Genomic DNA, 15,312 nt, shown 5'->3' with positions numbered 1-15,312 from the left:
CATGCAACAGATGGGCAGCTGAGGAGGAGGAGGAGGCTGGATGAATGCGAGGGAGGATGGGGGTCACAGTGAAATCATAGAGACTGATTCTATGGCTGTTAAATCTCTGCTGCTGAAGGGAGGAGGACCTGTCGCATGGGTGTTTTAATTACACACAATTTAACCGATAAAAATCATTCGTTATATTGGGTAAAATTATTCAGCTGTCTTCATCATGTTTACTATTTAGTTTGTCTCCTTGGCTACAAGAAAAGACAACATTAACATCTAAAACAGAGAACTTTGGGGATTTGATGCCTCAGAAGGGATGAGGCCTCAATATAATCTTGCTGACAGCACTGCACAGTAGTTTAGTACTCATCAAATCAGATTTAAAAACAAAAAACAACTCATCTTCAGGTAAATTGAAAGAAATAGTGACTGATGAAGCAGAATCTGTATTTATCCTGTGTTATTTCATCAGCTCCACCCTGGGCCCTGCAGTGAAAGTTAGGACAGAGTTAATGACAGTCACCGAGGGCAGATACAACATGATGTGAAAGCTCTACAACTCTTCGACACAGCAGACAGCTTGTGCTAAAAATAACATAAAATCAAAGGTTTGCTTACACAGGGGGCCACACATGTACACCAGAACACGGCACCCCGGTACAAAGGAGAAGAGCTCATTGAAAGTGTTGTGAACAACCACCGAGTTGCTTTGATGGCAGTACGAACATCATGGCACACAAACAGAACCAGATTTTGCACTGTATGCCTCATAGAGACTGGAAACGAACGCAGACTGGTCCCAGACCACTGCAGAAACAGGAACAGCTTTAATTTAACACATGGATTCATTTGAGTTTTCTTTTCTCAGTTATTGATTTGATATTTCCTTAGTGGGCCTAATAGACTGTATATAAAAGATGGACGACCACCCATCGTTTTTTAACCTTTTTTTTTTTTGATGATGGATGTCACAATATTTGCTGAGTATGAGGTATGAGCTGATGGTAGCAAGCTTGGTTAGCAAGCTGCTATGAATGCAATGCACAGAAACACATGTGCTATCTGCTAGTTAATAATAGACGTATAAATGACTATAATTTCACTCACCAAAAACAAAGCACAGAGCTTGTACCGTCTGCAACTCACAGCAGCACATACCAGTTGTCACATAATTTCAATAAAGGCAGACAGCCATCAATTAAGCAGCCATGACAATAGGATATATTTAGGGCTGGATCATGTGACCCTGAGTCCTCCCTTAGTTATGCTGTCATAGGCATAGGCTGCTGGGGGATTCCCATGATGCACTGGGTGTTTCTTCAATGCCTCATGGGACTTGTGTTAATAGACCTCTCTGCACTGAATCATACCTGTTATTAAGCTCTGGCTCTCTTCCACAGCATGTCTTTGTCCTGTCTTCCTTCTCTTGCCCCAACCAATCACAGCAGATTGCCCCATCCCTCCCTGAGCCTGGTTCTGCCGGAGGTTTCTTCCTGTTAAAAGAGAGTTTTTCCTTCCCACTGTCGCCAAAGTGCTGCTCATAGGGGGTCATTTGATTGTTCGTTTTTTTCTCTGTATCTATTATTGTAGGGTCTACTGTACAATATAAAGCGCCTTGAAGCGACTTGTTTGGCGCTGTATAAATAAAATTGAATTGAATGACTTTAAGCTAAATGGATGAGTTAAAAAACTACAGATTCCAAAATAAATGTTTGTATTGTTTTGTAAGTTTGGCATTCCAACATAGGAGTCTCTATGCACCGACTCACTTTCAGAGCTAGCATCAAGTGGTGATTAAAGGAAATGCAGTTTTTGTCACTTTGGAACTGGCTTCCTGTTTCCACGCTGGAGATCACGGCTGTGGTGCTGTGCTATGTGCAAAGACTCAAACAGTATTTTCAGTTATAAATTGCACTGAAAATGGTGCAATTGATGTCACTGGATAGAACTCAAGAGGACGTTGGGATTATTTGATCATTTTGCTAATATCAGCTGAGACTATGATCAATGTAACATAACATTTCCACAAAGTATCCAAAGTTGTAGAAGCAGCTGTGTGAATGTGGTGCTTTTCATATGCACTCACTCTCACAAAGGATAAGAACAATTTTACTTTGCAAATTAAAATTAGGAAATTATTTTTGCTACCTTTTAATTTTTTGATCATCAAGTAAAACTGTCTGTGGACAAGTCAATGGATCCAACATCATTCTCTCCAATAAACGCAGGAAACTCAAAGCTTTAACAATCAGGTAAACGAAACAAAAAACAAGTTTCAGTGCGAGTACTGTTAGAGGTGAGTCTGATCCAGGTTCAGAAGCCTGGATACATGATGTGGGCTAATGAGACCACCTGACTCCTCAGAGCAAACTCACAGACACGAGAGGAGGACGAGGAGGAGGAAAACCAAACTGAGGAGAAGATGAACTCGGGTTTCTTTGTGTCTGTGTCAGGTGTCCAGGAGATGAAGTACAGCAGCTGCACAGTCGCCATCTTCGGCTGTGTGGGACGCCGCCCCGTCCGCAGTGTCTATGGAAACTGGACGCAATCTGTCTGGATACACCGGCTTTGGTGCCAGTGACAGTTCAGTCGCTGTTCTGCAGGGTCAGTTCGAGGTCAGCACCGAACAGCTCCTTATAAAGAGGAGGGAAGTGCGATCGAACGATGTCCGGGTAAACGGCTCTGAACGTGGACAGCTTCTCAGTGTGTCGACTGCACAGCGAACGCAACGCTGATGCCTTACATCTGAGCTGATGGGAGAAATGAGAAGAAAGAGGCAAGGAAAGGGAGGAGACAAGGAAACAAGAATAGAAAAGAGGAGACAATAAAGAGAAGTTAGGATAGAAGCGGAGAAGTGAAAAAGGGAAGACGAAGAAAGGAAGTGGGAATAAATTAATGTTTAGCTCTTTAGAATAATGTGATCACAAAGAGTCTACCATACACAGTCTCATGAGTATTCTTACACCCTTAACTTCACTGGTGCTCAGTGGAGAAATATGAGTTATACAGTTGAACTTCCACACTTGTCCACAACAGGGCAGCAAAGAGCTATTTCTCCATTAGGCATGCCCTGCTGGATTATATTTACCATGTTTTTGGTTAGTTTTCTCTGCCAGCACATTATTATGATTTTTTGCATCGACAATCAACTCATTGGTGCAACAAAAGAATACTGATAACCACAAAAACTTTCAGTTGTGCATCAAACTGTTTCTCTGAGTTGACAAGTACATCGACAAGCACAATACAGACATCACTGTGTATGTTTCTGTAATTATGAATCTAACAGTCTGCTCAAGGACTTTAATCAAAACAATATTTAAATGTTTAGTTATCATTGTCATCTATTCATTTTTAAATTAACTGTTTTACGAAAATGCTGAAAAAAATAGTTAAGCACTTTTTTGGATGTTAAGCTTGAACTTTTCAGAAAAGTCTGTGTGGCTCAAATTTGTGTATAATTTTTAGTTTAGTTCCCGTCTGCATGTTTACGCTCCATTCATGTACTGTGTGTGTGTGTGTGTCACTGACAGGTTTGCATGCAGCCCGAGTACCTTGTTCAGGACTTCATCCTCTCTCTGGTTCTTCTGCAGCACATGTTGCAGAGCAAGCTGAGTCTTCTGCTGCAGCTTCTCCACCTGCAGCTTCTCCTGCAGCCACGACCGATCTAAACACACACACACACACACACACACACACACACACACACACACACACACACACACACACACACACACACACACACACAGAGTTATTTAACTCAACAAGTCAGTGTAGAACATCTGATCAGATGGTGAAGGAAGGACGTACCTGCAGAAAGCAGAATGAACGCTGAGAAGAGAGCAAGCTCGTCCTCTGATAGGTGCAGCGAGCACATGCTCTTAGCAAAGTCAAACACCGCCGTGATGAAATCATCACAGCCTGGGAGAACACGGAAAACACCGGAAACATGCTCAGTGACTTACAGAGGCCAACAGAAAAGTCAGATTGCATCAGTAGCGTTATAGAAAATGTAATTATCACATCAACACATATTTTATTATTTAAGACAATCCAACAGACAAGAACTGCGACATCATTCCTGTGCTTTTGTGATCGATGATCCAAAGAAGCAGCAAAACGTTCCCTGTTACTTTTTTTGGGGTGGCTTCTTTTCTGATGCATCTTGAGATGTTTGGAGTAGTTAAAAAATGTTAAAAAAAAAAACCGCATCTTCAGTCAAAGAGAAGCACTAAAGAGAAGGAGGACATGTGATTTTGAGGCACGGACTTCCTCTGTGGCAGGCTGCAAGTCAAAGCAGCTGCACGAGTGTTCAAACTTTAGTCTGAGAAAGAAAGAAAAGCAGGCATCTGATTCCACTCTGTTCAGAGGGCACACAGGAAAGGATGAAAAATTAGGAAGAAAACCTGATGGAAATGTGACATTACTTCCTGTATTACTCTGAGCAGTAACCCTGCTCAGAGTAATACAGGAAGTAATGTCACATTTCCATTGCTCAGGTCACATGCTACACCAACTTTTCCACACATGAAAACCTGGAACCTGAACCAAACAAGCCCCCTGGTCCACATGTGTCCAACCTTACAAACCCCTTTCATCAGTGAAAAACAAGGAAAGCACCAGCTTTTGCACACCTGAGGCTTTTTTCCAACTCTGTTTCTGCGTTACACGACCCCACCCGACTCTGAGGAATCAATACAGGAACAGATAAAGCTTCCAAGTACTAAGAGAAGCCTGTAGTGATGAAATTCCAAGAAAATATTTCCCCTGAAAGTTAGCACTGAATCTTGGTAGAGATAAAAGTTATTCACAAAGCGTCTGAGCCCTTAAGAGAGTTCCTGAAGTGAAAAACCGTTAGGAGGGGCTAGGGAGACTTTTAGGAGGCTTAAGAGTTTCTTTAGGAGAGGAAAAAATGGCAGAAGAACCAAGTGTAACAGTACTGGAGGAAGAAGAATATCTGCAGTGTTTAAACCTCAGAGGATGTTCCTTCTCCACCTGCAGACAGTTAGAGATGGAGGGGAGGTTGGAGAGACGGCTGACTTTTTGAACTATTCACTTGGTCTCGCTGTGAGGTGGCAGTGCTAACCACTGCACCTCCGTGCCCACATTAGAAACTCTCTGAAAGGATTCTCAGAATGTGTGTGGATACCGGCCCAGACCTGTGAGCTGCACTGGCACTTATAAAATCCTCATATTTAGAAATAGAAGTAGTTTGAGTGACTGTGTCCAGTCAGCTGACTGTGCTATAGGTGCACACCTGTAGAGTTTTGACACATCTCAGTTATAAGTAGATCCGACCAGACTTTCTACATTAGCACAGATTATTATCAGCTGTTAGAAAGTAGCACTGCCCACACAAATATCTATACTTTTAATTCATACTTTTAATTTATTTTAACCCTAAATTTATAAATTTGGTGTTTTAATTTATAATTGGAGCTTATGTAGGGTTTTATCGATGATAAAAACCCTATGACACCTCAGTAGAAAATGAACTCTGCTCACCTAAAGCTTTGAAGACTTCAGGACCTGCAAACTTCCCATCGAAGAAGACAGTGTTGTTCTGCGAGTCAAACACTCGGCACATTCGTAGAAAGACGACCTCCAGAGAGCCTGGCAGAGAAAACGAGGAGATGCTGAGGACACACAAACTGAGAGGAAAGGCTCCTCCAGCTGAAAACACCCGGGGCATTAAATCGACTTGCTGGGATTTCCTTATCTGGATTATTGCGACGTCGTTGTTGTGCTTTTCACAAGTTTAAAAAAAGCGAAATGAAAATGAATCCAATCTGTGCTCTCACCAGCTTTCAGCAGTACGATCTGGTCATTCTGGCACAGATCCATGAAGCCGTCGATGCGTTTAGCAAACTCCACCACATACTGAATGGCCTCTGTGATCTTCACAGCACAGAGCTGCCACATCACCTCCTGAGGCTGCGCACACCAGAGCAGCAAGAGTTTAACAAGCTCACCAAAAGAGAATTAAGAATTTGTCAAAGTAGAACATCTAACCGTCTCTAGAAAATATAAATGGGCTTAAAATAAAAAAAATATTACTGGAGCAAAGTATTACTGCTTCCCCTAGATGTAGGTCAAAGAATCCAGTTCAGATGTGTTTTGGATGTTTTCTGCGTGGAGTTAAGACCATGCTAAATTATTTTATATCTAAAGGGACCGCAGCAGGATTCTCCAGGGGGACCTAAATAAAGGTACTGAGGAGACAAATGGATAAACTACCCCGCTTATCCTGCTGCCACCATCACCTGACGCTAGGCTTTTGGCTTTACGGATTCAGGGGTGGACATATTTAAGCACACCTTGCTCTGGTAGCTTTCCACCTCATCCTGAAGGAAGCTCTGCCAGCTCATCTGCTGCAGCTCCTCCCTGAGGTACTGACATGTCTCCAGGTGAGACTTGGAGACGATCTGGGCCAAGTAATCTGAAACAAAGCAAACGCAGTAGCTGAATGTAAAGCTGCTCACAAATTTTAGGCCTACTCGGATTCCTGCAACGTCACGGGAGACTCGAGTGTGAGAGACAACAAGTCTAAAACAAAAGTCTGGAAACCTGTAAACAAGACACGATCAACCTCTGACAAGGTCAAGTTTTACATTTCTCACTCAGAAAGGACTTTTGGTTTTTAGAGTTTACAAATATACCAACACAATGAGGAAGAACTCGAGCCTCTTTTCCATTAGCACCTCCTCATTCCAACTTGCTTGGACTCTAATTTTGGTCCTTTTCCATTATGATTGAATACCACCTCACTGTGGGTGGGGTTGTTACAGCAAGGCCCGTGACATCATCATAACACAAGGTGATGGTATACCTGCTGCTCAGCTGTTGTCAGACTCGAGTAAAGGAAGTTTGTATGCAGCCACTTCCCTCGTTGGTGGGTTTGATTCTTGTGAAGGAGTGGCTCTCATGACTACAGTGATGTCACTGGTTGGCCAATCAGCAGTATGCACCCTGCGGAAGTCGCATTTTCAACTCAGCATACTTGGAGCCCCAGACAAGAAGGCTCCAAAAAAGTACCCTGTACCAGGTATTACCGCCTAATGGAAAGCCCTAAAAGCCGAGTTGAGCAGGGTAGGTGACAGATCCGTGACGGAAACAGAATTCCAGCAAAAAGGAATTTTACGCTTTGACTGGAGTACATTTTCAGTCAAAAGACCAGGCACCATCTCTGAGTGCCTGAATTCAAAATCCTGCTCCTCACATACAAAGTCTTAAATAATCAGGCCCCATCTTATCTTAATGACCTTGTAGTACCATATCACCCTATTAGAGCACTTCGCTCTCACTCTGCAGGCCTACTTGTTGTTTACAGAGTATTTAAAAGTAGAATGGGAGGCAGAGCCTTCAGTTTTCAGGCCCCTCTTCTGTGGAACCAGCTTCCAGTTTGGATTCAGGAGACAGACACTATCTCTACTTTCAAGATTAGCTTCAAACTTTCCTTTTTGCTAAAGCATATAGTTAGGGCTGGACCAGGTGACCCTGAATCCTCCCTTAGTTATGCTGCAATAGACATAGGCTGCCGGGGGATTCCCATGATGCATTGAGTTTTTCCTTTCCAGTCACCTTTCTCACTCACTATGTGTTAACAGACCTCTCTGCATTGAATCATATCTGTTATTAACCTCTGTCTCTCTTCCACAGCATGTCTTTTATCCTGTCTTCCTTCTCTCACCCCAACCGGTCGCAGCAGATGGCCGCCCCTCCCTGAGCCTGGTTCTGCCGGAGGTTTCTTCCTGTTAAAAGGGAGTTTTTCCTTCCCACTGTCGCCAAAGTGCTTGCTCATAGGGGGTCATATGATTGTTGGGTTTTTCTCTGTGTCTATGAAGCGCCTTGAGGCGACTTTTGTTGTGATTTGGCGCTATATAAATAAAATTGAATTGAAATGCATTGAATTGAGTGCAGTTCCCAGTTTTCCTTGATTCCATGGGTGGCAGGAGCATAAACGAATACGCTGTAGCGAGGCGCACAATAACTTTAAGAAGCTGTCACGTACAATATTTTACATCAGATTAGTCTCAATATTGGATCCTAGCAAGTGCCATTGCTCTGATATGTTGCCATGTCAAGCGGCCTCAGACAGTGTGCTTCGAAAAGGTAACCTTGCCCAGCAGCATAACTAGGCTCAGGGTTGGGTTTCATTTTAACCACATCGCATGAAGCATGAGAGTGTGAAAGGGGAGAAAATTCTATAAAAAGTTGAGATTGTCACCAAAAACCAACCCTACTCCCAGACCAGTGGTTCTCTCAGGACAGGAAAAAACATTTTCACCCCCATCTAAACAAACGATGACAGAAAAGCCAAGCTGCAACTTTATTTACATGATAAACTCATTCACAATGAATCTTACAGTCATTTCTGTTTTAAATAAACAACTTTTATTTCAAACAACTATTTAACTTTTGTCACTAGACCAGCGGTCCCCAACCCCCGGGTCATGGACCGGTACCAGTCCGTGAGTCGTTTGGTACCGGGAAGCGAGAGTTGAGGCGCGGGTGTGAAATTGATGATTTTCAGGGTTTTTATCGTTAACTGGAGTTCCCTGGGTCTTTCCCGTGTTGTAGTTGTGTCTTATTTTGAAAGAAATATTTATGCATTATCATAGCGACCAGCAAGCATTAAAGGGCAGAGAGGAGGATGTTACTCTCAGTGTTGTTGGTGCATCTCAGGAGGACGCTGCTAATAAAGATACACAATTACACAGAGAATTTGCATTTATTATTATATTTACCAAACACCACAGTTTTTGTCTCGGTCGTATCATTTTATTTTGTTGTATTTATCTGCGACACCTTAATAGCCAGTCCATGCAAACAGTGTCTGACATTAAACCGGTCTGTGGATTTTAGGTTGGGGACCGCTGCACACGACTGCTTCATTCGTCCGCAGCACATCTTCAAAAAAGCAACCAGTTAAACAGAACGTGAACGCCAAACATGGAAAACTAAAGTCCAGTCTTAGTCTTATAAAAAAAGAAATCTAGAAACTTGTGAGCAGAGATGAAAAATACATAATTTAGTGAGAGTTTAATATTATTCACTGTGGCTGCAGTCAGCTTGTGTTTGACTGCAGAGCTGTGGCGGGGCGTGGTCTGCAGCGTGGCTGCAGGGGAGGCGGACCCACCTGAGCGGCATCCCCAATCACGCCTCGCCGGCTTAAAACAGAATGAACTGGGTCCTGTTGTTGTTGTTGATGATGATGACGTGTGTACGCTGTAGCCGCGTGTGTAAGTTGACAGCCGCAATAAAGAAGTGCGAACACGTGGTCACTCGTGCCCCAGTCCTGGGTTTCAGCACCACTGCAAACGATGCACGACAGACCTGACCACATGTTCGCACTTTTCACTACACTTCTTTATTGCGGCTGTCAACTTACGCACGCGGATGCGCATATTATTTTTAACGTAACTGCCACAAATTTCTTTGTTCCGCCGTAAACATGATTCGATGTTAAACATTAGTTCTGCATGACTTCTCTGCCAGGTAACTTGTGCCTCACCTGTCAGAGCGGCACACACTTTGAGAACCACTAAGATAACATGAAGAGTGAAACTGTTTATGATATTAGCCCAGCCCGTCTTTAACTGTGACCAAAATGAAGGCCAGTCCATGTTTAAGTGATGATAATTCCAATCACAAACCTCCTTCTACATCAAGCCAACACTAATATCCTGAACTCCAAGCTGTATGTTGAACTTTTTACTGTAAAATCTAAAACTGTTGACAAAATGTTTGTGAATGCAACTCAAACCCAGAATAAACACACATACAGACTGTCCCGCTGTGCTGTTGCTTATCGTAAGCACAAATAAAACAACACTAGAAACCAAAACAACTCAATACACAGTAAAAAAAAAAAAAGAAAAAAAAAAGAAAACACAGTCACATAACAAAGACTCACACTGGATGAGGGTGGGGGTTATTACAATAAAGAGTGAATCACAAAATCTCCCAGGACCAAAAAAAAAAAAAAAAGATTTCCCCCAACGAGCGCCCTGCCACGTCCCAATTGGCCCTAATTAACAGACAGCTAATTACCACACAGAGATTTTAATGAGCTCTGAAGATGAGTTTCCAACCTCCTGCTATTTTAAACCACCTTTCTGTCTCCGTTTGCCCCTCACTTCTCTCTCTCTCTTTCTTTGTCTGACTCCCTTTGTAGCCTCTCGTTCCATCTCTCCCCTTCTTTTCTTTTTGCTTCACGTATTTCAAGATATTTCCTCATCTTTGTGCAGCTGCCGACAACATTCGACCAAATGATGAGTCTTTTTATTACTGTATTTATTTTGTCTTGTTCTCAGCACTGCACAGTCAGAGGTGGAGGACTTTTTTTTTTTTAATTCATGTTGAGAGGCCATAATGGAAATAAACATGAAACTGAATCTCCAGCTGCTGAGCAGCTGTGTAGGATTAAAACAATGCAAATAACTCCTCTCCACTTCTTTTCAGGTGTGCCCTTCGTCTGATAAAGTGGGTTTTGATATTGGTAAAAATCATACATGTCATGCACCAGTCTACAAAATGTAGACCTCCTCATACAGTAACACACTTCCTTTAAATCCACAAAGTGCAACTCCTAACCTTCTCCATCAGCAAAGCAAACATGGTTAAAAGGGGGTGAAGAGATTTGATTTAGCTTCAACAACTCCTCCCACATCTTTGAGGTCCGCTGGGTATCGTCCCTGATTTCTAGAATCGATTCGATTCCGATTCACAAGGTCCTGAATCGATTCGATCCACGATTAGATTAGATTCGAATCAGGGAAATTTTTCCATTTACATATTTTTGTATCTATAGAAAGGAAGATGACACTTTCCAGACTTTATCAAAGGTGTAAGCATCACAGCAGATGCCATTGTGTCAAAGTAGCTGAAGATAAAACACAGAAAAACATGAAGGTGATTTTCCTGGCCTGGGATTTTATAACAATATTCACATCAAAAACGAAAGAAAACCATTAATCAACATATGAACATTACCTCTGAAGTTACAGCGGTTTTATTAGAGTCACTGCTGAGCGTTTTGCATCATTTTAAAAAGTTTAAATTTGTTCAGAAGCCTATTGAAAGGCAGAAATTAGGTTTTCTTTTCGTAAGTAAGTAAAAGGAAAAAAAACATCAGCCGACAGCGAGAGAGAGAGAGAGAGAGAGAGAGAGAGAGAGAGAGAGAGCTGCTGGTTCGGTCAATATTGTTTGGAGCGAGATAAAACTAACAGCTTTAGAATCAGCGCATAAAGGGCGTGAACACGAAGCGTGGACCCGCCGAAACATCAGAATCAGCCAGCTGTCGACCGTGTCCGTGCCGTCGGGTGAGAAAGGCGACATCTCACTGATTCTGATCCACGAGTCCGCGCTTTGTGTTTACGTCTTTGTGCAGAATCCGTGTACCTGCTCTCATTTACTGTTTTAGCTGTTTGGTGGTTGTTGAAATTTTGTGACGTTTCACCTGAGATTCTGGAATTTCGGGCAAAATACATTTATGTTAAAAAATCAATTCAGGATTTTAATGAATCGATATCACGTTATCCAAGCCAGAATCGATTTTAATCGATGAATCGATTATTAAAGCCCACCCCTATACGTCACCTGGTTCAACTGCCTTTCCACTTCATTCTTCTTCTTTCTTCCACCTACACTTCCTGATTCACTAACTGCCCTCCATCCATCCTCCACCGTCTTCCATCAGCTCCGTTCATCTTCTCAACACTCCCTCTTGACTCTTTGGTACATTTCCATCTCCTTGCTCAATCATCCCAACCTGCTGCACAACCTTTCCAGCTCCATCTCATGAAAAAGCCATCGATACAAGTCCTGTGCTCCTTCCTTGGTGTGTTGCCTCCTGTTTTTTTGCTATACGTAACAGACAATTGACGATATTTTTCAGGTACAGAGTTTGTTAGAATTTGTTCTCTAAATGTTTATTTTTACGTTAGTTTCAGTGTTTTTAATTATTTTAACCTGTTAGCAGTCGGACGTACCGCCCACGGTACATTGGATGGTTTAGGGGACTAATTGGACTGCTAAGGGGTTAATCTGGAGGAACACAAACTGACTGACAGCTGACCTAAAAAAGGAAGAAATTATGGTTTGATTGTATTTATGTAAAGCATGTTTGTTGACGATTACCCCATCCATCCTTCGATAGGTGGACAACTCGGTGCCTACTGAGCCACATCAATGACTTTAATGGAAAAGCCAGACAAGTTTAAGTAAAAGAAGCAGGTCTGAAAGGAGCTAAAGAGGCAGGTTACAGACAAACTCCAGTAAAATGTGCACAAACATCTCACTCTCCTGAGTCCTCCACTCACCGAGCTCAGCCATGGGCACCGTGGGTGGCACGTCTCTGTTGCTGAAGGAGCAATATGGAAAAAAGCCGTTACTGGATCCATAGTCGCACAGGGGCTCCGGTTTGATGCCATTAATATCAAGTCCGGATTGATCCGGAGACGGCTGGATATCCAAGTAGAACCCCCCACCACCTCCTTCCCCTCCTCCTGCAGAGTCTCCCTGTTTGTGGAGGAAAAGATTGACGTAGAAAACACAATAAATATCGTTGAGTTTATCAACTGTCCTGAAAATAGAGACAACAAACCTTAGATGACAAAGATCCGCCTTCAGGCGAGTTCTGTTCCACGTAGTGTCCCCCCTCATCAGGTAGCTCTGTGAGGCCGGTGGAGGACAGGGTGTAGTGAGAGGACAGCGACTCGGACTCGACTGGACTCGGGCTGCCGAGGCTGGGATGGGACAAGAGGTGGTGACCTTGTTGCTGCTGCTGCTGGAGGCGGTGCTTCTGCACCTCCGCGTACAAACTGTCCCGCTGCTTTTTAGACATGCGACCAAACTTTACAGCTGAGGAGAGAAGGAAAGGATTTCAGTTAGCCACCTGACAGAGAATGAAGACCTGGAAACAATGAAACAAAAACATGCTGATTTCTGTGACAGTTCAGCCAAAGTGAAAGCTAGCCGTTATGGTTTCAGAGGCGGAGCACTCATTCGCTTAACAAGACTCACCACCAGTGTTCAAGTAGAGCTGACATTGATTAGCCTCCTTATCTGCCTTCATACTAGATCACCAAGCTGACAGAAACGTAGGATTTCATACATTTCACCCGTTACAATCCAGCAGAGACCTCGTGAGAGCAAGTCAGTCCCAACAGACGCCCATGTTAACTGTGGATAGCGTCAGCCTTGAGAAATATTCTAGATGGGATTGTTTGAAATTTCTCATTCACCTAAATATTGAAGTTAGGGGCGTGGCATCTTTGATCGAACAGCCGTCTGCAAATCTACACCTTTATGCTGCAGACATGAGTCCAACATTACAGAACATCTCATTGTAGAAAACAGAAAGAAATTACACAGACACTGAAACTATATCATATCCTACACTGGTTCATATGTAGTGCTTTCCTAGTCTAAAACAAAAGTTTTTTCATGTAATAACAACATAAAAAATCTATATGATATTTCATATAGGGATGCACTGATACCAATATTGGTATCGGGTATCAGGCCGGTACGGTATAATGTGTGTGTACTCATACTTGTAAAGTTAACCGATGCCAACTTATTTCATGAGTCAGAGGGTGGCTTGTCATTTCTGTTGTAATTTTTTAGATTGGCCGCTGGGGGGACATGTCGTGCTAAACAAGAGCAGGGTTAGGCGAGTGAGGCTGGCGGGTCCAGATAAAAAAAAGAAAACTGGAGGCTGCTGTAGCTATGTTAAACAAAAGGTCAGCCGTGTGGACTTACCTATAATATGTGAAGATGACAGAAGCAAGGCCGGTAAGGTGTCCAGGGGAGGGAATCGTTCAATACAAGCAGTTTAATAAAAGATCTGAGGACACATCATGCACCGAGTTCGCTAAGGTTAACGCAAGACCAGAACAGCCAACTTTAACTCAGGTTTTGGAAAAGCGACGACTTATTGATTTTTATTCCAAACAGAAGTGTTTATTTATTATTCTGAAAGCTGGAGACAGAGCCAAATAGTTCACTGATATTTTGTTGAATTACAATGTAGACACTTGTAATTCAATAATTTAACAGAAGTGCTTATTTTTCACTTGAAACTTTATTTTTGTGGTCATTTTCATTATTATTTTAGAGAATAAAATAAAACTGTCTTCCAATTCATTGCATTTTTGTGTGTGTGTGTGTGTAGTAGAAGTATTGGCAAGTACTCAGATCCAAGTATCGGTATAGTATAGATTTGAAAAATTTGTTATCATTGCATCACTATATCAAATATATATTTTTCATTTATATTTTATGAATTAACTGGATCAGAGTCAGGGTTAGGGTTAACATACACATACAGCACACAGTTGTTGTACTTCAGGGTTATTCTGGACATAGAGGTGGGTTCGATATGTTTGTAACGTGTAGATCTGCTGTGCATGTGTTTGCCTTACCGTCTCGGGACATGCCCACAGCGAGACATTTCTGCAGACGGCAGTGCTGGCAGCGGTTTCGGCTCGTTCGGTCGATCAGACAGTTTTTCTGGCGAGGACACGAGTAGGTGGCGTTACTCTGCTGACTACGCCTGAAGAAACCCTGAGAGAGCACGAAAGAGTTCTATTAAAATCATTGTTTTCATACCAAAATATCTCTATGATTGATCACTGAAACAACAGTCAAGCCTTCATGTTTGTGCTCATGTTGGAGATCATAGAGGCAAAGGATGAAATGTGCATCACTGTGAGACCTTCCCCCAGTATAAAAACATCAGATCTGGTTACTCTTTGCTTTACAATCTTTTGGCATCTTCAGTGCACTCATGGAGCTACAATTCAAAATGGATTTCCTGAAGGATGCACAGCCCCACTATCACTTACCATTAGGGATGGGTACCGGTATCGGTTCTGACATAAACGGTGGTAACCAGACTGAAAAGCAGCGCACATTTCGGTGCTTTATTTCGGTGCTTTTTTTTTCCTGAGCTGTGACACACTTTAGATTCTAGCCAATCACTTTACGTTTCCGAGGATAGTAGGCGGGCCCAGGTACGTACGTTCTTTTAGAGCAGAGCTACAGATTAAAAATGCCCAAGGCGAAGCGGTCAAAGTCTGGCTGTACTTCACAGCAAAAGATGCAAACTCAGCAGCCTGCAACAAGTGCTTTAAGGTGATACTGTGCAAAGGAGGTAACTTAACTCCTGGAATCTGATGAAACACCTGGCGATGCATAGCGTTTTTTTTAAAAGCCGAGAAATGCGCCATATTTGATAGACCTCACACCGTGCACATCTACTGCCGGTGTGGTGCCTGTTATCAGTCCCGGAGTTAGCAACATCCCCCAAGAACC

General features: G+C 42.7%; 1 protein-coding gene across 3 annotated transcripts in view; it reads right to left on the bottom strand.

Moving 5' to 3' along the window:
* Positions 1-1,609: 1,609 nt before the first annotated feature.
* The window catches only part of LOC102206832 (nuclear receptor ROR-alpha-like), a 155,850-nt gene continuing 142,147 nt past the window's right edge, over positions 1,610-15,312 (bottom strand). For all 3 annotated transcript variants that reach the window (XM_005752050.1, XM_005752051.1, XM_005752052.2), the window contains exons 3-11: positions 14,421-14,562; positions 12,599-12,855; positions 12,315-12,513; positions 6,309-6,430; positions 5,793-5,925; positions 5,497-5,604; positions 3,802-3,912; positions 3,546-3,658; positions 1,610-2,741 (exon numbers count right to left, since the gene is read on the bottom strand). In XM_005752050.1, coding sequence (XP_005752107.1) covers positions 2,577-2,741; positions 3,546-3,658; positions 3,802-3,912; positions 5,497-5,604; positions 5,793-5,925; positions 6,309-6,430; positions 12,315-12,513; positions 12,599-12,855; positions 14,421-14,562 — 1,350 coding nt within the window. In that variant the 3' untranslated portion in view covers positions 1,610-2,576. The remainder of the gene's footprint in view (positions 2,742-3,545; positions 3,659-3,801; positions 3,913-5,496; positions 5,605-5,792; positions 5,926-6,308; positions 6,431-12,314; positions 12,514-12,598; positions 12,856-14,420; positions 14,563-15,312) is intronic.

This window comes from Pundamilia nyererei, unplaced genomic scaffold (genome assembly GCF_000239375.1).
Source record: "Pundamilia nyererei isolate P.nyererei 1_Seehausen unplaced genomic scaffold, PunNye1.0 scaffold00341, whole genome shotgun sequence".
NCBI classification, from domain to species: Eukaryota; Metazoa; Chordata; class Actinopteri; order Cichliformes; family Cichlidae; genus Pundamilia; species Pundamilia nyererei.
The sequence above is the reverse complement of the archived record's forward strand: the minus strand, read 5'-3'. Positions and strand labels throughout refer to the sequence as shown.